Source organism: Monomorium pharaonis, chromosome 4, assembly GCF_013373865.1.
Source record: "Monomorium pharaonis isolate MP-MQ-018 chromosome 4, ASM1337386v2, whole genome shotgun sequence".
In the NCBI taxonomy this organism is placed as follows: Eukaryota; Metazoa; Arthropoda; class Insecta; order Hymenoptera; family Formicidae; genus Monomorium; species Monomorium pharaonis.
This window is the reverse complement of record NC_050470.1, coordinates 8556757-8579445: the sequence shown is the minus strand read 5'-3', so window position 1 is coordinate 8579445 and position 22689 is coordinate 8556757. Positions and strand designations below refer to the sequence as shown.

General features: G+C 42.4%; 1 protein-coding gene across 1 annotated transcript; it reads right to left on the bottom strand.

The window, feature by feature from the left end:
- Positions 1 to 2223: 2223 nt before the first annotated feature.
- Positions 2224 to 15083, bottom strand: LOC105835480. Its single transcript, XM_028189345.2, has 7 exons — positions 14478 to 15083; positions 12332 to 12516; positions 10723 to 10961; positions 10096 to 10377; positions 4117 to 4459; positions 3206 to 3494; positions 2224 to 3122 (listed from the first exon to the last, which is right to left on the bottom strand). Exons 1-7 carry the CDS (start codon positions 14682 to 14684, stop codon positions 2901 to 2903), a joined length of 1767 nt encoding a protein of 588 aa, XP_028045146.1. The 5' UTR covers positions 14685 to 15083; the 3' UTR covers positions 2224 to 2900.
- Positions 15084 to 22689: the final 7606 nt, after the last annotated feature.

Here is a 22689-nt window from a genome sequence, read left to right as displayed (position 1 = left end):
TGTGAATAAAGGATAAGACAAGATCATGATATATAGGTTTAGAGCGCGCAATATAGTCTGCCTGGCATTTAACCAGGAACTATCGCGTGCGCGCGCGAGTATGAAAGCCCTGGGGCCCGTGAGACCCCTATAACAGGTCACTGCCATCGAGAGAGGCGAGCAGGTTCGAGGCGCTGAATCCCTTTTACAGAAGAAGGGGAGCCTGTTTATCCGCGCTGCATTTCACACGCACATACCGCCACGCATCGCCATGCGAACATTGTACATTTGTGAATTGAATATCTCGCAGGGGGAAGCAGAGCGCTCTCGCGTCGCGTAAAATCGTTAAAGATAAAAACAAAAAAAAAAACGTACAGGACAAATAATCAATTTGCATACGCATATTCCAGGTTCAACAGATTCGGGGAGGGGGAAATTGTCTCTCGCTTTTATATTCAGGAGATGTGAAAACACCATCCGTGTCTCTGGGAACTTAAACGCGGAAAGCGCGGCAACGCAACGGTAATCGAATTTCTGAATTACATTAGGCGGCGTGCGAATTACACCACAAGGGAACGACACGGCTCGGTACCGTTCTTAATAACGGTCACCCGGTATAACGCTCTGGCACTGAGGATGAAGCAATGTTCCGCGCGATTGCGGGGGTCTCATCAGCGGGAAAGACATCAGAGACAAACGACAATTCCATAAGTCTCGTAATCACGGCACTTACCTTTGCGAAATTGCAGCCGTGGCTCCCCGTGATTACGGTTTTGCGAAACTTATTCGCGCGGGCATTTTTGCGGAGTCGCGTGCGCGAGCAATTGCCAAGCTACGCGCAAATTGAATGACAACGAACGAAAGGGGGATGCGAGTGAAAACGAGGGATATTAATAAATCGCGAATATTGAAATAATATGCTCGGACGTTGTTATGTCTCAGACGAAAAGACTTTCACGAAATTATAATACGCTTAGCCGCTTGTTGTACTTTCCTTCGTAAACAGCGATATGTATCAATTTCTGTGCGAGACCGTTTCGTACTGAGTTTAAGCAATTTCTCCTCTTAGTGCGAAAGCTGATACGCGGCCATCTCTAGCTGTTAGCATTTTTTTTAAATACACGTACAATACGTGTACATACATCGCATTGGAGAGAAAAATTTATTCATCTGTCGATCGGTGAGACTTTCTCTTCATTATGTACGCAAAAAAAGTTCCGAAAATACACGAAACAATGTACGTTGCCCTTATCCGCTTGGCATCAACCGCGAAATTGCTTTATTACAGCTGATTTGCAATAAGTTCGACCGAGTAAAACGTTATGTTTGTATCAGGATTAACTTTCGGCACTAACCTGCTAATTTATCTCTGCGATAAATGTTAAGATTGAAATCATTTGAATTTTATTGAACAACGTTTAACTGGTATGTATTCTGTAAATTCCTAAGCTATAAAATCTTGGCGGGCAGACATATGCATTTATTTCGCGTGTGCTTTACGTTTTTCTATAACGCTGCTGTAAATGTGGAACACCCCGATGCATTCAGGGAGTAAGATTCGATGAAATGTAACACAGCCCGGAGGCAACGTCTTCCTGGAAATCCGGAGAGATTATTGCTTGCGCCATACTTGTACGATTTTCACTTCTACGTCTTGTATGTATGTAAGTATCCCGTCACAGGATTCTCTGAATTCATTTTATTACAACTGAATGTCTCCCTTACATAACTACCGGTGTTAATGCGAGGATATGATCACGGAATAAATTAAACGAAGATTCATGTGATGTGCGCTATCTTCTAAAATTCCCATCATACAACTAGAAATTAGGATGTATCACTATAATCTGGGATAGAGAAACTTACTATATTATGTAATAGTTGACGTAAAAAAATTCAATTAAATATTTTTTCAATATATGACAAAATATTATATGTTTATCATTTTTAATGCTTATCTTTTGCATCTTATTTAATAAAAAGAAATATCTTTATGGTAAAGACATCGAGATGTCAACTTTCTATTAGTAAAGAAGAGAAACTTTTATGTAATAACCAGTTTCTAATAAATAATTGAATTTCGCATATTTTGATTATAAATAAAACTGTACAACAATAAAGTTCAAAAGTATACAAATATTTTCTCTAAAATTTTAAATAAATTTTTTAGATTTTTGTATAACTGATATTTATTCATGCTCGGTGTTCGACGATTTCGAAGGAGGAAATAAATAATGCAAGATATTGTTGTTACAATTATTATTGATACTGTTATCGATATTATCAAGTTGTTACTATTATTATTATTATATTGTTAGTGTGGCATCTGACGCATAACAATACGGTACGCACACGGGATCGTGTTAGAATTTGTTCTTTTAACAAGAACCATCCTGTCAACGAAATCCTGCGTTCGTACTCGATAACAACGATACGCAAAATCATGAAATTGGATTCATCGAATATGCAATACATATACAAGCTTCTCTCGTTACATACATATACAATCTCCAATCGGCATTGACTGTTCAGTGGCACGATACATGAGCAAATCGTCAAAGTCATATGTTAATCTTAAAATACTATCCAAATTACTTCACTCTTTAGTAACTATTATAATTTATTTTGCCAATTACATTAAATAATCCGTTTTTGCACGTACTAAATAATATAAGCGGCCAACATAGTGAAAAATGATATTAATGTTAATCAAAAACTGTTCCTTGTTAACCTAGAGTCGAGAAATAAAAGTATCCATATCGCAGTCCTCTATCACCTTTTTCCTCCCTCATTTTGTTATAAAGGCAGGATAAAGGCCATGAACATACTGAACGGTCAAGGCGCAGTGCATGAATAATAACGATAGCGCGATATATCGGTTAATTCATTAAATAATTCACCAATTAATACATGCTGACGCATCAGTACGGATGAAGCGCAGCTAAACCCAATCTCGGTGGCTCGGCGTAGCTGTGACGGTATCTACCGGATGTTGGGATCATCTCCAACGGCGGTCTGGCACTTTCACGATCGAGCCCAGGATATCTTTCGTGCTCCGACAGCTCCTGGTACGTCGTGCTCCTCGTTCGAAACTTGTCGCGCAACTCGCGCGAGTGCTGCGTACGTTCTCGAAATTCTCGCATCTGTTTGATAAAAAGATGAAACAAAAAGTCATCACAACTTTAGAATTGTGCTTTAGATCGCGTCTAGCGAAAATGACTCTTACATCTCTCTGATCTACAAGATTCCTCTGATCTCTGAAATCTCTGCCGACCGACGGATTCTCGTAGAAGCTCCTTGGCCGCGGCCTCGAAGTCTCCTGCTCAGGTGGACGTTCCATCGCATAATGATGAGTCCTAGGTCGAGGTCTGCCCTTGTAAAACGCAACATTTTCGCGCTCAAGCACATCTGGCTGAGTTCGTCTGACTGCATGCTCGTGGGAGGACGTGGAGTTCAAGCTGGCCGGATACTGGCGACCAGGTCGATCCTCGTGACTCTGTCTGGCCGACTGGACTCTATCAGCAAATAACAAATCGTTACAATTTCATCAACGATAAATTATAATGTAACATTTCTACGCTAAAAATCTAAATGTAAGTCTATCACGGAATACGATTATTTCACTTATTCATTAAAACCAGGAAGTATTTCGAAAGTCTTATTCCGTAAAAGCACTCAAGAGGGATATTCTATGAGAAATCTCTATGAAAGGAATGCGGAGATATGCGAGATACCGGCGTTAACTATAATTTCCATAAATATTTTCGAACACATCAAGATCAATATCGTCATAAATCTCTCTCTCTCTCTCTCTCTTTCGCGGGAACGCGTTTGATCGGTGAAAATGTTTGTTACTCGAAACCCGTTCGAGCGTGGAAAGCCGGACAGGACTGTATGTGTGCAAAACGAAAAGTGCGATAGCGATCGATGTCGCATTCAGATACTCTCCGGATTGATGCTCCCGACGACGTTATCGACTTTTACTCGCGATTAAACCGCGCGCAACCGGAATGTCCGTTTTGTGTTAAACTGCTTGGTTACAGAATAGATCTCTTCTTCGACGGGCGATAAATTTTCCCGACTCTTAAGTAATAAATTTTGTCCAATTTGCAGGAACAACATTTCTTTGGAGCGCACCTGTGCACGGGATGATGCTCGATGTCTCTCTGCCTGGGGAGAACGGGCCTGGCGATGGCCTCCCTCTCCATCGCCCTAAACATTTCCTTGGCATCTTGGAACCTTTCTCTGGGACTGGTCACCTCGCCGGGATTGACCCTGGGCTGATATTGAGGACTCGGCGAGCGCTGTCTAAATTCCGCCGCTCGCCGATTCCTGTTGCAGCTCGGCGAAACTCCCCGGTTGTTCGCTTGACTGGGCAATCTTTCGGGGCTTCGCGGCAGCCGCGGCAGCGTGAGGCTCGCAGTCGTCTCCACTTCCGGTATGTAGTCATTATCCTCGTTCGGCGCACCCCAATCGTCGTCTGGAACACAGATTAACATATAAATTATATTTGTACTTTCGCTTCATTTACATTGAAGACAAGGAGCTCGATTATAAAAAATAGTAAAGCAACAAAGTATTAATGTTTCTTTAATAACATTTGATGATGATTTAAATCTTTCGCCTCTTCTTCTCGCATTTGTAAGACAACAACGAGCGACGATATCGCTTAAGGCTGACAAGCAGCAGCGTCCACCGATCCATTTGCCCTTCCAGTCTCTCGTCCCCGTGAAAAATCGGTCGGCAGTAATTCTCGCGGAATCTGGCATCTCGGTGAGGTCAAGGAAGATTTAAAGAGCGGTAGCGGGTTAGGGGGACGCAGGGGGGGGGAGGAGGAGAAGGTAACACCGATGAAGTTCAGAGAGACACGAGAGAAGGCTGAGAGATGCCTCGGGCTGTGGGCCGAGAATGCGGAACCTTATTCCGTATACGTACAACGGCCTCCCACGAGGTCGACTCACGCACGAATTTATGCGCTGCTGCCGCCGTCGCTGTTATCGTCGTCGTCGTCGTCGTCGTCGAGACAACGTCTCATCGTCATCATAATCATCAGTATAACTGTCATTACCCGTTGCCGTAAACAACGACGACACGGTGCGGCGCTCTCGGCCCCCGCCTTCCCACCCTTGGCCGCGCGTGGAAAACGCACCTCTTCGGAGAAGAGCTCCTTTGCGCAACGATACGCGGAGCAAAACGCAGAGGCGGAGTGTGCCGTTACTGTATTATGTAAGAAGAATCGGAGGGTGAAATCCCAAAGTGTCGTCAGCCCGCTCTGAGAATTTTGTAAACGCAATTGGCTCTCTCTTCCTTTTTCATTTTTCATTTTGCGCGAATAATTCAGTTTGTCAAGTGTTTTTGTGCAATTTTCGCTTGTCAGAATATCGGCGACGGATATATCGAGACGGTATGCGCAGATAACGGTACGTAGGTAACGAGATAACTGAAAAATCCGCGCACAATAAGACGCCGACGAGGGAGCGTAATTGATTAGCATCGCCGCGAAACGATAAGCTTTGCGGCTCTTAATCTCCCGGCTGGGATCTTAAGCAGCGTTAGAATAGTTTCGCGGCTTAGAAGCGCGGCCACGTCACGTAAGGCGATGCAGAGGCGATGCGAATCGTGACTGTAAGACATGCGAAGGCAGTTAAGTGTGTCACGTCGCTTTAAAACCGCAAGGATTTCTGGTAGGAGTAAACGAGACGCCGTTCACACGGTGGAACGGCGGCGGCGGCGCGGGAGAAAAAAAAATCCGCGATCAGGTGTTGATCCGCGGTCCAGCATCTGTCGCGTCCTCTCTAATCATGCAAAACGTAAACGTGACGGAAGGAGGATGCGTATCATCTGCGTGTCGCGTTCCTCGATTATATCCCCCTGTCGAAGTAAGTCGACATTGTCGATTCATTTATTTGTTAAATAAGCAAAGCACCGTCCTTCCGCTCGCAAAAGTCGCGCAGAGAGCTTCGATGACTGTTCGAATATCGGCGTCGCGACACTCGGGGGGGGAAACAGTTAAAGTCGCGCGAAGTTCCTGAAATTTGAGTCAAAGGATCGGCATAATCACCGAATAAACTGTTTAATAAAAAAAACTAAAATAATAAGGCTTCAAAATTATAAATTGCGTATTAATGGACATTGTTTGAATCTAATTTCCATACAGTCTTGAACGAAACGTTATTTTTTTTTACTCGAAAATGTAATTATTATTAGGTTGCTTTTATGTGTTCACTGACTCACTCATTTCCAAATAAGATCGTCAACAGGCAGCAGTCAAATAAAAAGTATTATATATCCCTCCACTTAACTATTCACGGTGACTGACCCGCCTTAACGCGTCTCGAAATTCTCACCGTGAAACCGCGCGGAATTCGTGGGTTTCCAACTTTCCAATCTAATCTAGAGATTGTCAAAGACTCAAGGGCTGCATACAAATTGCGCTTCACGGCATTTATTCGATTCGAGTCATCATTGCGCGCCTGCAGCAGCGCCACTGCAGATTCCGAGCCGTTGTTTCGGCATCGCTTGCTAATTACTCCTCATAATGCGGGGAACCGACGCCGCGCTAGCGGTACATAATTGCGTGGGACACTCGAATTTTTCAAACTTGGGGACTTCCATCGAGTACACAGCCGCGCGAGTGTACCTCAGCCTCCGCGCCAAAGTCCAGCCGCCGATATTGGCCGATTTTTTTGCGGCCGTACATACGTATACGAAAGCCCTGGAGCCAACCGAGATACGTACGCCCGTCGTCGTGTGCCGTCGTGGTACCTGCCGCTGACACGACGACGTCCTAACGGTATTCCTTCCACTGTAACAGGTGCTCAAATACAATCTCTCTCTCTCTCTTTCGCGTACGAGAGCTTGACGCCGAAGCTGAACGTATCCACCAGTATACGCCGGTGCGGCGGGGGATATCGAATTTATCTTTTTTTTCTTCTTCCATCCCCCTCTCCGTTTCGTCCTTCTCATCACGAAATTTATTCAGCGACGTTATATGGGTCAGTCGTTAAAAACATGTTTCTCTCGAGGTAGGCACGCCCCCCCCCTCCCCCCGGAGGACGAAGCTCCTCTGATATACGCGCGTCGCGTGCATCTTAATGTGCACCGCCGATATCGGACGGAACGCGAGCTGCTTTGTGCGAAGGATAAAGCAAAGTAGGCTAGACTCGTGCGCGCGAACGCGAAAGAGTGCCAATAAAAAAAAAAAGACACTTATACTATACATCACCGTTACTCGTCGCTTTATCGCGCTGCGTCCCCGTTCTCAGGACACTCTCCCTCTCTCCCACCGTTCCAAGGGGTATAACGTAAATGAAATGAATTTCTCTTAATCGGATCGTGAGGCTTTAGATGCCTCCCTCCTCATCGGACGCGGGGAAGATTTATTGTCTTCGCGCGGTCCCTCCGTCCACGGCTTTGATTTAACCGCAGGAAACTTCAGCCGCGAAAAGCTTGAACGTCGGAGCTTATGGAGAGAAATGATTCTTCCGCGTCGAGCTTGCCTGAGACTCGATGAATTAATTATTGCTGCGCCTGAATCTTGTCACATAAGACAATGCGATTCTGCAAATTTTTTTTCTTGCGTAAAAATTTATATAAAAATATGTATAAACATGTATAATTCATTTGTAAAATATGTTTATATTATACTATTATATGTTTGCATTCCAAATCATAAATTTGATTATAGGTAGTTTTTCTCCTCTTTTTATATTAATTTTTTATAAAAGAAACAATGCGAAAATTATATTTTTTTATACCAAACAGAAATTTAAAGAAATAGTATAAACATATATGTACATATTTCGTACATAATTATATAAAAATTTTTTTTTTCATATAAACAATTTTTTACTGAATAGATGCATGTAATTTCGCGAATGCAAAGTTTTCGGGGTTGATCGGGTGAAAGTGGACGACTTTATCGTTGAGGAAGACCGCGCGTGGACAAATCTAACCGGGCCGGGCTCGATTTCGTATTCAATACGTTCAGACATCTCAACAGCCGGAAAAGAAGGAAGGAAAAAGCGGACGGTGCTCAAAGACGGTGACGCGAAACGATTTTTCGTAGCTACCGGCGAACTGGGTTACGAGGTCGTTCGGTTTGCCACTGCCCAGTTTTCTACGAGAACCGATAAGATTCGAGTTGGCACGCGCGCGCACACACACGGGCGAGTAGAAAGCGCCCAAATTTTTGTCGTCGCCGATCGGCTATGAATCTTTGACCGTGGAATCATTTCCGCTTTCATGCGCAGGAAACGCGTGGGGATACGCGAGGAGATACGCTCGATACTTTTTTTTTTTTTTACTTTTTCCGAGACAACAGCAAAACGATGAAGCCACTCGATCGGTCGGTTTGTCTCTTCGTGATGTCTGACGGTGACAATTGGCGGCAGATACGCTGCTATTCTATCAGTTTTCGTCACAGCGAGATTTTTTTTTTATCGAGAGTAATCATTTCACTCTCTACGATTATTGCTCCACGTGAAGCTAATTTCGCCTGATCTCGGTGATTCTCCTCGCTTCGGGAGGAATGATTATTGGGTGCGCGATCATTTCCTGAGAGATGGATCGCGAAAAGAAGAAGCGAAGACTTTCACTTTCGTACGGCGCCCAGCATCGGCTTGCATTATCGTTTAGCCGACGTAATGATGCGTCCAGTCGACAGCACGTCCCGCGAGAGATTATTCTAAAACTTTCTATTTTGCAATTAGCCGCGAATTATGCAACGAGAGATGCCTGAATTCCCCTTTTTTTTTTCCTTCCGCGCGCGCCCGGCGCGATTTATATAATTTCGATCCTCTTCTCCCGCGATCGATCTCTCCGTGTCGTCGACTTTCGATATCTTACGATTTACAGATCTCTCGCTCTTAGAGTAGGGAATCGAGCGGGAATTGTACGGCTTTCGAAATAATACAGCTATCGCGCGCGCGCCCGCATAAAGCTGCAATAAATTTAATTGCGACGGCGTCGACGGCGTGGTAAATAATAAATTTTCCATTAAGTATGCCAGAAATAAGAAGGTAATCGCGTCTTCGAAATGGCAGCGTCTCGAGGTAAATCCGTATGGTATTTACGTCCTGAAAACCTATTTTCGCGGCCGTATAACGATACCTACTCAACGATACTCCTCTCAGGAGGAGAAGGAGGAGGAGGAGTATTGGCGCAATGACGCGGAATTTCTACGAACCGAGCGAGCGTAATATTCACGGCGAGTTTCACACTCGCTAGGCGCAATTGTCACGCTCGCAGCCAATTTTACGCACGCTCCTCGGAACGCAGGCTTTCTTACTTGAAATGGGATGTTGCATCGTAACTAACTTGACGCAACCGGCCGAGTCGCGAAAATGCCTCTCTCAGACGTTGTACGTCGCGTTGCAACGGCCTACTTGCTAACGCCTAATTTCATACGTGTGCCTCTTAATATCAGCTTGTATCTCGTACGAGCTCCAGTTTGTCGGTAACGCAAGCCAACATTATCTCTGCCGTGTTGCGCCAATCGCGAATTTTAATTGTCAAGTGTAATTACGCGAGAAATGTGTCTCTCGAAATTTTGTTCTCTTAGTCACTGAAATTTTTGAAGAACAGTGAACAGTCACTGATAATCACAGTTATTTATACACTGAGAAAAAAATGTTGTTAATTTGATTAAATTTTATCTATTCAAGTATTTATATATTTAAGTTAACTATATAAATACTTGATTTGAAATTTGTACATTTAAGTACAAATTCTTGAATTGACAAAATTTTAATCTAGTTGGAAAATTTCGTCAAATCAACAATTTTTTTTTCTCAGCGTAATAAATAAATTTATTTTTTATTTACGAAGTCGTAAAATGATTTGCGAAACAGAGAATCACTCAAGATATCAAACAGAAGATTCATCCCAGTAAACAATTTTTCATTAGTTTTTGTCCTTTTCAGTATGGCTATTATTTTCTTATACCAAATAGAAATTTTATCAAAAAGAGAAATTAATATACGGACATATTTTGTATATAATTATACAATATATTATATATTTATATATATTTTTATAAAAAATTGTTTACCGGATTAAAACCGAGGATAATTCAAGGATTAAAGAGGACTCATCGTCATGAAGAAGGTCACTCACCGGAGGAGGAATCTCTGGATGGTCTGGACGGTCTCTGGCCGAGGGGATGGTGGGTCTGATAGGGCGGCGGCGTCGCCGCGCTGTCGGATCCTATGCCGCTGCTGGCCGCGCTTCTCGTGCCACCCCTGTCGACGACTGCCGTGTTGCCGCCCACGATGGTTTGATTCAGGCAACGTCTGAACTCGATGCCGGCCAGGTTGCCGCGGTGCCTGTGCACGGTATCGTAGTCGCGCGGCGGCAGCAATATCGGGCCGACGTCGTTATCGCCGGAATTGCCTCTGCCTGAAACACACGATTGTCCGCTTCGTACCATCGTACGTTGGCCTTGACACGCATGACGTTGGCCGCTCGTTCGCTCGCGCGCGACTAATATCGCCGATTGCAGCGTTTCGTAACGTAATGAGAGAGAAATAAAATTCTCAGATGTTAAAAAAAAAAAAAAAAATGACGAAAACATCGTATCTTACATTTCTATTTCTTTTTGTATTTATTTACAAATAAAATCCTTCTAATCTCAAATAATCAACCGGTATTCTTCGAAATATTTCGTCTGCCTTCCTATGTACAGATACGGAATTTTGTACGGCGGACAAACGTCAAGCGACGTCCGGATGGGAAGGTATTCACCTAATTTTGCCCGCAACTCAGCGGCCAAAGACTCGTAAATGGTCGTGGCTTGGACCGGATCGTGTCTGAGCTCACCGCTACCTTCGGAAGACTCGGACTCCCTGGTACTTCGGCCGTCGCTGCCTAGATTGCTGCGGATTCTGCCCTCGCTCGCCGTGACCCTGGCCAGATTGTCGGTGTGTGACGCCAGCGCTTTCAACTGGCCGCCTAACAGTTCGGCGGTCTCGACCGAGTCGCATCTAGAACGGGCCAGACAGCAAGGCGGAAAGATTAACGAAGCTCTGCCATTATCGAAACGATGACGAGGGAGCGACAGATGTAATCTCATCCTGTTGGCCCCCATAGCAGATATGCACTGCAGAGTTATAATTTACCTCTGCCTTCCTTTACGTAACGTCGCACGCAAACGCTGTACCGGGTGTCGCGAAACAATCGAGACGGATGGGATACGGAGCGAGACTTCCATGCGCGACAAGTGTGGGATTAAGACGCTCCGTTTGTGAAAAATACGTTTATGAAAAACGTGGGCATCTTGTTACGCGTAGAGATGCAAGCTCGCGATAATATCAAGTACAATTCCCAGGCGTTCCCAGCGAGAAAAGGATCGGCCACCTCTTTTCATTTCGGCCGTATACAAGCGAGCGTTAACAATACGCGTCGCGGGACACGTTATAGCCGTAATATTTCGTCCGAGCTCCTCTCCTTACGGCGAAATGTTCCTCAACGGGACTTTCATTGAGCATACCAAAGAGATCGCGTGCCCGCGCGGTTAACTTCGATTGAACAATCGAAACCAAGCGGTGTCGATTCTCATGCGAGCGACATTTACATTATGGAACCCCCCCCCCCCCGTTTCCCATCCTCGCCGCCTGCGATCGAAATAAAATTCCGCCGCGAGAGTCTTCGAGCCCCCGGAATAATTAAACTCGAACGCGCGCTAATTATCGTACCGCTGTGAAGCAGATCGTTGAACTAATAGCCCTGATAATTTGCAATTTAATGACAAGGCTGCTCCGAATACTTCCATCCGTTCGCAGCGACGGCACAACACTACGCGCCGCGCCGCGCGGGATTATGAAAATCATTAGCGATCCGTTAGAATTACGAAAGTCGTTAATTAAAGAACGTAGCGTACGCCCCGGCAATGGCTGAGATCGAGGCGATGAACCGAGTGGCCTTATGTTTAACCGCGAATCCCTAGCGCGGACCTGACGAATGAATAACAACGCCGGCATCTTGTGCTCCCCGTGTCGCATCCGCACTCTTACACAAAAGGACTATATTCTGGTCTGATTAAACGGCTCGAATACGTCTAATCGATTAGGGAAAGAGAACAGAGTTGTAATCAGCATAAGATTGTCTTGATGTTTAGAGCGCATTGAAAATTGATTCCTCGGATTAGCTGGTTTAACTGATATACGATTCATTTGTCGCTATATTACGCTCGTTAAAGCGCACGTCCATTAGTACGCGTAATAAAAATGTTGACGTGGTTTACGCGCGGCAAGTTTAGTCGGTACGATTGATTTATCGGTCGTTACACTCGTCGAATCTCACTCTTTCTTTTTGTCGTTAGGTCTGCGTGATAAATTAATTAAAATGTAGTAACCTGTACGCGTGCACGTGCACGGGATTGTTGGTCGCTGGGTTCGGCAGGAGCAGAGTCGCGGCGACGATGTCCTCCCGCTGCACCGCCGCGAGCACCGCGTGTCCCGGCACCAGGTGCTTCACCGCCGACCTCGTCGAGCCACCGGGATGAACGGTCTGTATGATCTTCAGTCCTTTGTTGCTCACCTATATCAAATTATATACAAATGCACGCCGTTCACGTCGCCAATTGCGAAGCTCGCTCGCGCGAGCGAGCGAGCGAGCGAGTCCCTTGCGCAAACCGCGGCTTTGTTTCGCACCTCGCGATACGTCGTCCGGATGACCGTCGATGGCGTATGAATGCATGACTAATGAAATAGATACAGATTAATGATACAGAGAGCGCAATAATATCTCTCGCGATGAGACTCTCGTGGTCCTTGAATTTTTTTAAACGCGACGACACCGTATTAATTAGCAATCGATTTATAATAAATCGGAGTTTCTCGGAGTCGGACAGTTTCAGCGTCTCCCGTCTTTCTCTCTTGATTGCCTTGTTCATCATCCCGCGTCCCGCGCAAACGTCCGTCCTTGTACTTAAGTTGAATCACGTGAGCGCAGATATATGCGAGGAGGCGTATTGCCGCGTGCGTAATGTGTGTTCCACTTCGCGAAAGCACTTAATTACCGCGCTGTCGATCATCGCGACGATTGTTCGGATTGTTGCTGAAACGCTCGCCGAGAGCCGCGCGGTTATGAATGTCTCTCCCACCCACGTGATGGAGCTTTCCTCGTCGCTACTACGCTGAACGGAGTTAAACTTTATACACACAGCGATTAGACGGACGATTCTCGTTTCATAACGAGTCTCCTTCTTTTCGATACCCTTTTTGTTCCGTTTTACTTTCTAGCCGCGGCAAGAAGTAATATATCGAACGAAATTCCGATAACAGCGGGGTACAGTTAGAGATAAAACTTAATCGGTTGTTCAACGGCCGGCCAGGTTTTTTTATCGCCTTTCACGCGCAATAATCTCCTTTTAACAGCGCCGGCGCATCTGGTGAAACCCCAATGCGGCGTAGGCTAAAAATTCGCTACAAAGAAAACCCGTTTGCTTCATTTGACACCGTTAATGCGAGCGCTAAATCACATTTCTCGCGCCGTACGGATTCGAAAACTGCGGCTCGATGCGAGATTTATTGCATCACGTACTTAGCCGGCGGTGCGGCGGTCGCAAACGCGATTTCTAAAGCGAGCGAGCGTATCCTTTTTCAGACGCGCCACTTGATATGCGCCGGGTGGCAGCAGCGCGTGCCACGTGTCCGCGTTTAACGGCCGCGAAACAGTTTTGGCGCGTCGTCCCGCGTTTAATTTCTCTTTTCTCCGTCAAAAAGTAGCGTATTAGCGCGCCGCGCGCTCGTTCCCGCTAAAAAGATTCGGGTCAGTGAATTTATTATTACTTATGTTACCCGAGCGCGCGGCGAACGCGTAACGCGTTACAAATAATGCACACAATCAAAGCCCTCGGGAAAACGATTTCGTTGCGCGCGCGCTTCGTAACTGCATCACGTCTCGAAAGGAGATACGTTGAAGAGAATCGCGCGTCCTTTCACCGGTCTCAGTTACGGGCACCCGGGGATTCTTTTAACGGGAACTATTAAAACGCGCTATATGGATGACTCCTCCACCTCCGCAACGCGTGTGCGATTCCATCGGGGTTAACGCATTCTCTCTCTCTCTCTCCATCTCTCTCCCCGGTTACGCGTTCACCGAAAATTCCCACGTTCCTGAAATGCACGCAAAAGCGCCGTCAAACTGCATCGGAACTCGTTCGTTCCGCCGCACGTTCGACCGGACGGGAAAACCTGTCGAGCGAACCTGCGGCCGCGGGATAAGGTCGTTATTTCGCTGCGATTTTTGCGCTCTCCGCGGCGAGTGCTTTCACTGTCACGCGTGCGGGAAGAAGGAAAAAAGGAAGAGCAAGAAGAAGGAGGAAGAAGGCAACTACGACGCCGCGGTATATCGACGCGAGTTAGGTTCCGGTCGGTTGATCACGCGGATCGTCGTCGTCGTCGTCGTCGTCGTCGTCGTCAGGCGAGATTCGTTTCCGCGATATTTTCGGTTAAGCGTGCCGCCCGAAACCGGATTTCAGATCCTACCCAGCTCACCTGCAGTGTGACCTTGAAAGGTTCTTGAAGTCGTTCCCGCTCCAGCAGGTAGGCTATGGCACCGGGCATCGCGTCCACCCCCTTGGCCTCCCTCGCGCCGAGGTACCAGACGTAATAGAAGCTCTTCTTGACATCCTTGCTGCCCCTCAGGCGCAGGGCCATCACTGCTCGCGGAAACAAACGGATTTCATCATTCGTTCTCATCATCGGGACGTCGCCGACCGGGGACTTGTTATCCAGGAAACAGATTGATACGGTGGATGCACTGGATAGGTGGACGGCCCGTTATTATGGGCGTATTCGAATACTTAATCGACTCGTCGGATGTGAGCGCCGCTTCGATTTATTTGATTTTAAGAAGAAAAATTCGAGCTCGCAATCGAGAGGAATCTCGATTGCATAATTAATGGTCCAGTCTCTCAAATTTTTTTGTGCCAATTCAACGCAAGATAAGTATGTTAGAAGACGATATAAATATCATGTAAAGATAATAAAAAAGTAATAAAAAATTAACAGAGAGATGTAACGCCTTGAAACGGAGAGTGTGGCGATATATTTTTTAAAATTAATTTTAACATTTATAATATACATTGACACATACATTTCATTCATTAATATTAGAATTTACGTTTTAAAACTACATTATTTTTTTACGTTATTTGCTTACTTATCCATAAATTTTTACTATTAAGTTTTAATATTAAGAAATGTTGAATATCAATTTAACAAAATATTCAAACAACATAATTTACGCATTATGTCAATTAACAATTGAATATGTTACAAATTCATCACGAAAAAATTTAACAAAAATCAATTTTAGCATAAATACTGGATGCCGGTCATGAGACTCTGGCGTCGTTTTAATAAATGAATATCATAACGGTGACGAAATATTATTATATGCAAAGTGCGATTACGGCATTGTGTCCAAAGCGTCGCGAAAAGTTCGTCGTCCTCAACAGCTGCGACGGGATCTCTTGACATTACGGCTGAGAGATGTCACGATAATAAAATTAAGCGTCGTGACAAAGAGAGAGTTATAATTGTCAAATCGCAAGTCTCCCGTACGATGGATAAACGAGGATATGGCCTTTCGATGATGCGAACGTTAGCGCATGCTTACGAGCGGCGCGCGGAAGCGCTTGCCGGCGGAAATCGCGGAAATTGTGGATAACCTTACTATCGCGTGGAACGTAAGCGGACACTATTTCCTGGATAATTTTTCTTTAATTACTCTGCGCCTCTCTCACGATCGAGGAAAAACGTCAATTTTCCACCGAGCCAGGCCGCCGCGCGCGCGCGAGCGAGCGAGCCTGACGGGATTCATCCACTTCCTCAATTACTTTCACGCTTAAACCCGTTTCCATGTTATCCATCTCGCGGCGGATCATTTCGCGCTGGTCCCTCGACGACGGTGCCGCGTAATGAAAATATTTTGCGATATTGAATGTGCGCCGATATGCATGCGCCGCGATCGACGGGACGGATCGTACGATTCTCGACGGGAGAGAACGTCAATTTTAGAACGTCAGTTCCACGTCTCCGTTATTTCAATCGTCGCGATATGAAGTATCTCACATTAGCGATGGGATAAGCGCGGATTCCCCTTGTTCGTTGAAGATTTTGCTGCACCGTATTTTAAACGGCCTCAGATTCGTGCTCGTGCGAACGCCTATCCTTCCGCCGTTTTGATCCTTAAATCAACACTCAACTGCTTAAGCGTACCTCGCACGTCTCCCTTCCACTTGATAATACGTGCACGCACCGAATTTCAAATAACTTGATTGTACCGTCGTATGAATGGCGTTTTCTGAGAAAATACTTTCGGGAGAGCTTGATCATTTTTCGCACGAACGTCCTTTTCTTTAAATAAAGCGTAGCCAGTTAAAAAAAAAAGAATCCCGATTTAAATTAAAAAAAAAACAGGGATGAGCCAAACGTATATCAATATTTGAAGACATTTAAAGGCATCTTATCGCGGGAATTGATCCGAACTCGATATCTCTCAGAGTCCTCGCAGCGAGGAAGCATACTGGGACCCTACGCCAACACACTACCGTAGGTCGCTACTTGCCTGTATATATGTCGGAGGTCTTCGCCTCCCGCGTTTCGTAGCTATCCCGAGGAAAATCCGCGAAATCCGCGCGCTGTCCCCTTGGTCCTCCTGCGCAGCGAAACACGCGTGTCGTCCCGCCACTCGTCGTCACATGTACACGACGTCCGTGGGCGCACGAACGCGATATGCACACCTGTAACTCGCGGCCTCGTCTGACAGCTGCGGGAACCTAACCACTTTTCCACGGGGCACGGGGCCGTAAGGCCGCTCCGTTCTGCCGAGTGACGCTCGCCGTTCTGAACGACGGGAACGGAACGGAACGAGAACCAACGGGGGGACCAGCGGAGAGCGGGCCCCTCGCGGCTCGCCGAGGAAGCGAAATCGGCCTTCTTCGAGGCCCCTCGGCTCAGCTCGCCGACCCGCTGCGCACCGAGGACGCGCCGAAACTCATTTCGGGCATATCGATATGCTGAATTCCACGGCGAGGATACCGCGCGCGTGCGAGAAAGAAGAAGAAAAAAAAAAGAAAACCGGCGAACGATGAGGGAACGGGCGAGCGCGATTCAGGATCAGAGATTTGGCCGCGGGGGCCTTCTTCTGCCCGGCCCTATAGCGACCTCTCACGCTCGTTCCGAAGGTCCCTGACGTCTCCCGATCTTCTTTGCCCTTTCTCCCGCTTCTCCTATCCCCCTCTTCTCCCCCCCTCGCTCTCTATCTGACCGCCACACCTTCTCGAAGATCGACTTGGGATCGGCCGCGATGGTAACGCGCTCCGCTCTCGGAAAGAGAAAGAGAGAGGCCGGCGATTTCTAACCGGCGCTGCCGGACAGATTCCGTCCTGGATTCGTGTCTCGTCTCGGACCCCTCTCGCCTGTCTTCGAAGAAGAAAGAGAGAGGGACAGATCTTTTCCTCTTTCCTCCCGTCTCTTTGTTCCTTTCCCTATTTCTCTTTCTCCCTCTGCCATCTTTCTCTCCTCCCCCCTCCCTCTCTCTTTTTCTCTCTCGGGTTATCTACCTGTTCACGTCTACCTTCTACTATGTTGCTCGTGTTTCATTCTACCTGCCTTTCTTTGGACCTTTGCTACACCGATTGCGACGGGATACAGGCCCAAACGAAAGGGTAAACGAAAACCCCCAAAAAATCATTTTTATGATTTCTCTTTTAGTTAGATATATATGAAAATTTTATCAGTTATTTCTCTTGATTTTTCTTCACGTCATTTATTGCCAAAAATTTTGCCAAAAATACATAGAAAGATAAAAGTAAGAGAAAGAGAAAGAAGAGAATGACGGCACGGGAAAGAGGAGAGAAGGAATGAGGCCTCTAACTTCAAATGCGAATGCTTCTTCCCTCCGTACAACCGTATATAGACATCATATGCCTCTCGCCTAACCAAAGACCAGATACTTCAAAATACGACGATATAGTGATCGATGACTTTAAGTAGATTAGTTGCCTCATATCGAAGGCAAATTGAGAAATTGAGAAGATTGATGAACGGTATTTAAATGATATCTATTGCATAAGCGAATCTAATTTGCAGCTTCAATCGACGATCGGTCAATGAGTCACATAATGTTCAAGGTTTATCCAGGGATTTAACAAATATTTGCGATCTGGAATCATCTGGTGTAAATATTGCCTCACCATTTGATCGCGCGTGGCATTTCATTCTCGGCGAATCATACATAATTCATAAATACTGTAAATCTTATGTACTTATCTCCTCTCACAACGATCGTATTTATAGAATACTCTCTAGGTACTTTTACAATCTCTTACAATTACGAAGCTGGGAATATGAGTTCTTAACATCATCAAGATTTATGTAAGTATCAGTATTTATCCGCTGATTGAAACGCTCATTATAATCGATGAATCTAAAAGATTCCTAAGAGAGTGACAAATCACGAAGAAATTATTCAGTGATTTCTTTCTAGAAGGTAAAAAAAAATTATCGTAAAACGGGTTCATTCTCTTGAGACAGGAAGCCTGCCATTTTATAGTGGCGTATGCATCACAGAGGGAAGTTCAATCTAATCAAAGTAACGGCTTGTAGCGATTGCCGCGCTCTGGAGCTCGTGGAAACGCGTTTTACTTAACATATGTAAGGTGTCTGAGTGCATAATCGCGGGGCGAAGATACCGGAAGAGTCTTTGGGTAAAGCGACGTTGAAATTAAACACATTGAGAAAGTGCACACGGTCGATAATGGAACTCGCACAAAGTTCGCGCGGAGCAGCTGCTGGCAAATTGTGAAACATAATGTCTTTCTTGAAATTAGAAAGTCCCAATATTGAATACCTGATGCTGAAATTAAAAATTGAAAATTTTTTTGCAAATATCTGTATAAACGAAAATGTATTATTACATACAGATTTGCTGCTTTTTGCAAAAATAATTTGTAATATCCTTTGTTTATTGTAATAAGGGAGAGATGATACGAGATAAATTTTTTGTTGCAGTATATTTTTAAAAGATCATGCTATTTATGGGAACGGCGGAAATAATATACCGTTGCTAAACAATAAAATTACTCATACTGATGTTGATGTCGTTTCATCGCCATTTGCGTGCAGAGCGGAACTCAATTTTTGGATTTTACGACGCGAATCTTGTCGGCAAAGTTTGAATCCAAGCCTTGAGAATGTCTTTAGTATGATTAAATATCTTTTTTTATCACTGTACCATATGAAGATGTAGAAAGTCACGGTATATGACGTAATGTAAAATCGTGATGATTGAGCGCATCCACGAGAAGCTTCGAGGATAAAACGAAGAAATGGAACAAAACGCGTAAGATATAATGAAAGAATAATAGATAAAGAAATAATTATAACGGATAATAATATCACACATTTTCATAATAATATTTTTAACTAAAATATCAGCGTCGCATTATATTTTGAAAACAAATTATCGATGCTATAATAGAAATTAATATAAATTTGTATAAATTTTGGTACTAACAACATATAATTTCACGTGATATTCAATACGAAATGCGACCGGGTCGTCATCGACCTAACTTAACTTAAGAAAGATCTGTAAAGAGTATTAAGACTCACCCGCAGCCCTGACATTTTGCTGATCGCGTAAGGTCATGCAATTTAATTTGCATTATTCTTGTACACCTTGATAGTTCCTGATTTTCACTTTCTCATATACGCAGTAGTCCTTAATAAAAATAAATTTGTACACGTAAATTTACTTCCAAGATTTATTCTGTAATAAGACGCGACAACAACTAATGATACAAAAGGTATTAAAATAGATTTAAAAATAAGAATAAATAACAAAGAAAAATCGAGAAATACGGTCTCGCGCCAAGTAAAGTGTATGCAACTTGCAAGCATCCGAGATTATTAGATGTGAATATCCGCTAAATTGATCGAGTTTTAACTAGGCTTAATTGAAAGTTTAGATTTAATTTGTGTAAGAAAACTGTTTTTACTTTTTTCTACGAGTCCTACAAATGGAGATATTATGAATGTTCAAGATGTAAATTTTTCATTTAAGATACGTCATCATCGTCGCTCTTAAAAAATCCATTTTTATAGTTGGCGCATTTTCTTCATATCATATTACTTTTGTAGAAAAGATGCATTTTTGTCTTTTTATTTAAAAAGGCAATTTCTTGTAATTTCACACATTACATTCATTTTGCATTATGTAAAAAATGAGAACAATGTAAAATAAAAACATCATTACTTGGATTTATGCAACGTTATGACGTTTTTCTTAAAGAGACACATATACATTTGGCGCCTTTTATTACCTTTTTTTAATAAGTTACATTAGTATTGTAAAAAATTGTGTGACAAAAAAAACATAAAAACAGCTATTGTCCATATGGGAAAAATATCAGTAACATATTATGTTAAAACATAACATCAAAATTATATAATTATTATTGGATTATAATTTCATAAATATTTATGATCAAGATTGATTTGTATAAACACATCAACTCAAGAAGTATGAAGCTATGTAACTTCAACAGTTCGGTAATAGATTGCAGCACCGTGTAGCTTCTAACTTCATGGAAGCCTAAGCAATGTAATTGTAATTTAATGTTGTGTTGCGATAGAACATTACTTTACTCTTATAGCAATACTAATTATTATTTTAGGTCATCGAAAGTAAAAGTAAATTAGATACTGTGAACGCCTTATAGCATAAATTTTACATTTTAGCGTATTTAATTAAATGCTTATATTCATTTGCATTACACAAATTGCTTAATTATAAAAACATTCTTGGTATATACTTATTAATGATTTTCATTTCTCTGTGAAAGCTAAGATTAAAAAGTAACGCGATCCACTTAGTTAGTGGGTCTCGAGAATTTTTCTGTGAAATTGATATGTGTGCCGGACTATTAATGAAATAAAAGCATCCTACTTTGCATATCAATAGCTTCTAAGCACGAAAACATTTCAACAAGATTCATCATTTCGTTATTACTGATGCTGAATAATAAACTTAAGAAATATCAGGATTGTGATTGGAATCTGCGTAGAGTACAAAAAAGGTATGAATAAAATACAGTTATTAAACTCTGTGGTGTTATATAATAAGAGTTCAACGTATGAGTAAACGGGAAAGCATATTAATATGGAAAAAAATGAGAATGTATGTAAGAATGAAAACGTTTAGAATAAAGAGCGGTTTACGTTAATAGATTATAATAATTGTAGATAAAATTAAAATCGATGTTGTACAGGAATTGACAACCTGTAATCTGAATAAAATATATGAATATTATATAAATGCATATCTACATAATTTATTAAGTTTTTATAAGAATATTAAATACATTATTGTCACCCAGTCATTTCTTTAAATTACAAATGTATATCAAACGTATATATTAAAAGCTTATAAAAATGTCTATTCCAAATAGTAAGAAAGTTCGAATTCAAATATGTAATTTTCTAATATGTATTCTAATACATGATAAATTTTTTGTAATGTTTAAAAAAGATGCTTATTAGTATCAATACTATTAAACTGATTATCAATTAATTTAATTTATGATATCATTTATTAGCATTAAACAGCATCAGTTTAGATTTGTGGTTTAAGATCGAAAAAATATTCGCAGTTTGCTGCATTAAAAAATGTATATATAAATTTATATTGAAAAAGGCTATATAAACATATAAGTAGAGTATATTAATTCACATTTAAAAATATTAAAATTTTGAATCGCCTAAGAACCTGATCGCGAAAGTTTATTTTTATTTAAATAAATAAAAAAATTTTACTTGATATAATAGTTTTGTGTTAACTTTACCGGACAAAATTACCTTTTTTAAAAAAAGGTAAAAAAAAGATGCCAAGTGTGTGTATGTGCGCCCCTAAGAAAAAAACCATTATATTAGGTAAATTGTCTTATTATCTTCTCTACGCAAATATAAATAATATAAAATAAATGCGCCAATTATAAGAATATTTATACAAAATTTATTTATTATAATTTTTTATTAAAATATTTAATAATAAACGGACTTGATAATCAAATAATTGAATGATTAAAATCAACTAACAGGATTATAGTAAAGCAAAAACTTGGCGTGCCCGAGTCGCATTTTTTCAATATTTCCAAGACTATGTTATTGATATCAATAGATATATATACAAGAATGCGATTACTGTGGTTTTGTTTTACTATCTATCAGTTTTTGCTTGATTATCAGTTATTATTGATAACATTTCCATTTGTTAAATAACTTTTAGATAGATTTTAAAAGATTTTTTTAAGTCTTTTTACCAAATATATTTGGCTAATTAATCTCATCCGATTTTTAAATGTGTTTATGTTTTTGATGGGTTATAATTTTTATTATTTTATTTGTACAAATAATTATGTTTTTAATAGATTGTATAAGATTTTTCTAAGTCTTTTTTCAAATATAATTGTCTAATTGTATTGATTTTGTCCCATTTTCCAATGCGTTTATGTACTTGACATATTTTCTTTGTAAAATTTTTGATGGGTTATCATTCTTTCATTATTTTATTTGTACAAATAATTTCCATATTTTTATTGTTTAACATTAATGGTTTATTGCGATTTAACGACCCAGGCACACCAAGTTTTTGCTTCACTATAATCCCGTTAATTGATTTTAATCATTCAATTATTTG

Coding starts and splice junctions, on each gene's coding strand:
- LOC105835480 (XM_028189345.2), bottom strand. CDS start 14,684: ATGATGAGAACGAATGATGAAATCCGTTTGTTTCCGCGAGCAGTGATG. Junction 4,460..10,095: donor ATCCAGAGATTCCTCCTCCG/GTGAGTGACCTT, acceptor TCTGTGTTCCAG/ACGACGATTGGGGTGCGCCG. Junction 3,495..4,116: donor GAGCATCATCCCGTGCACAG/GTGCGCTCCAAA, acceptor ATTTGCTGATAG/AGTCCAGTCGGCCAGACAGA.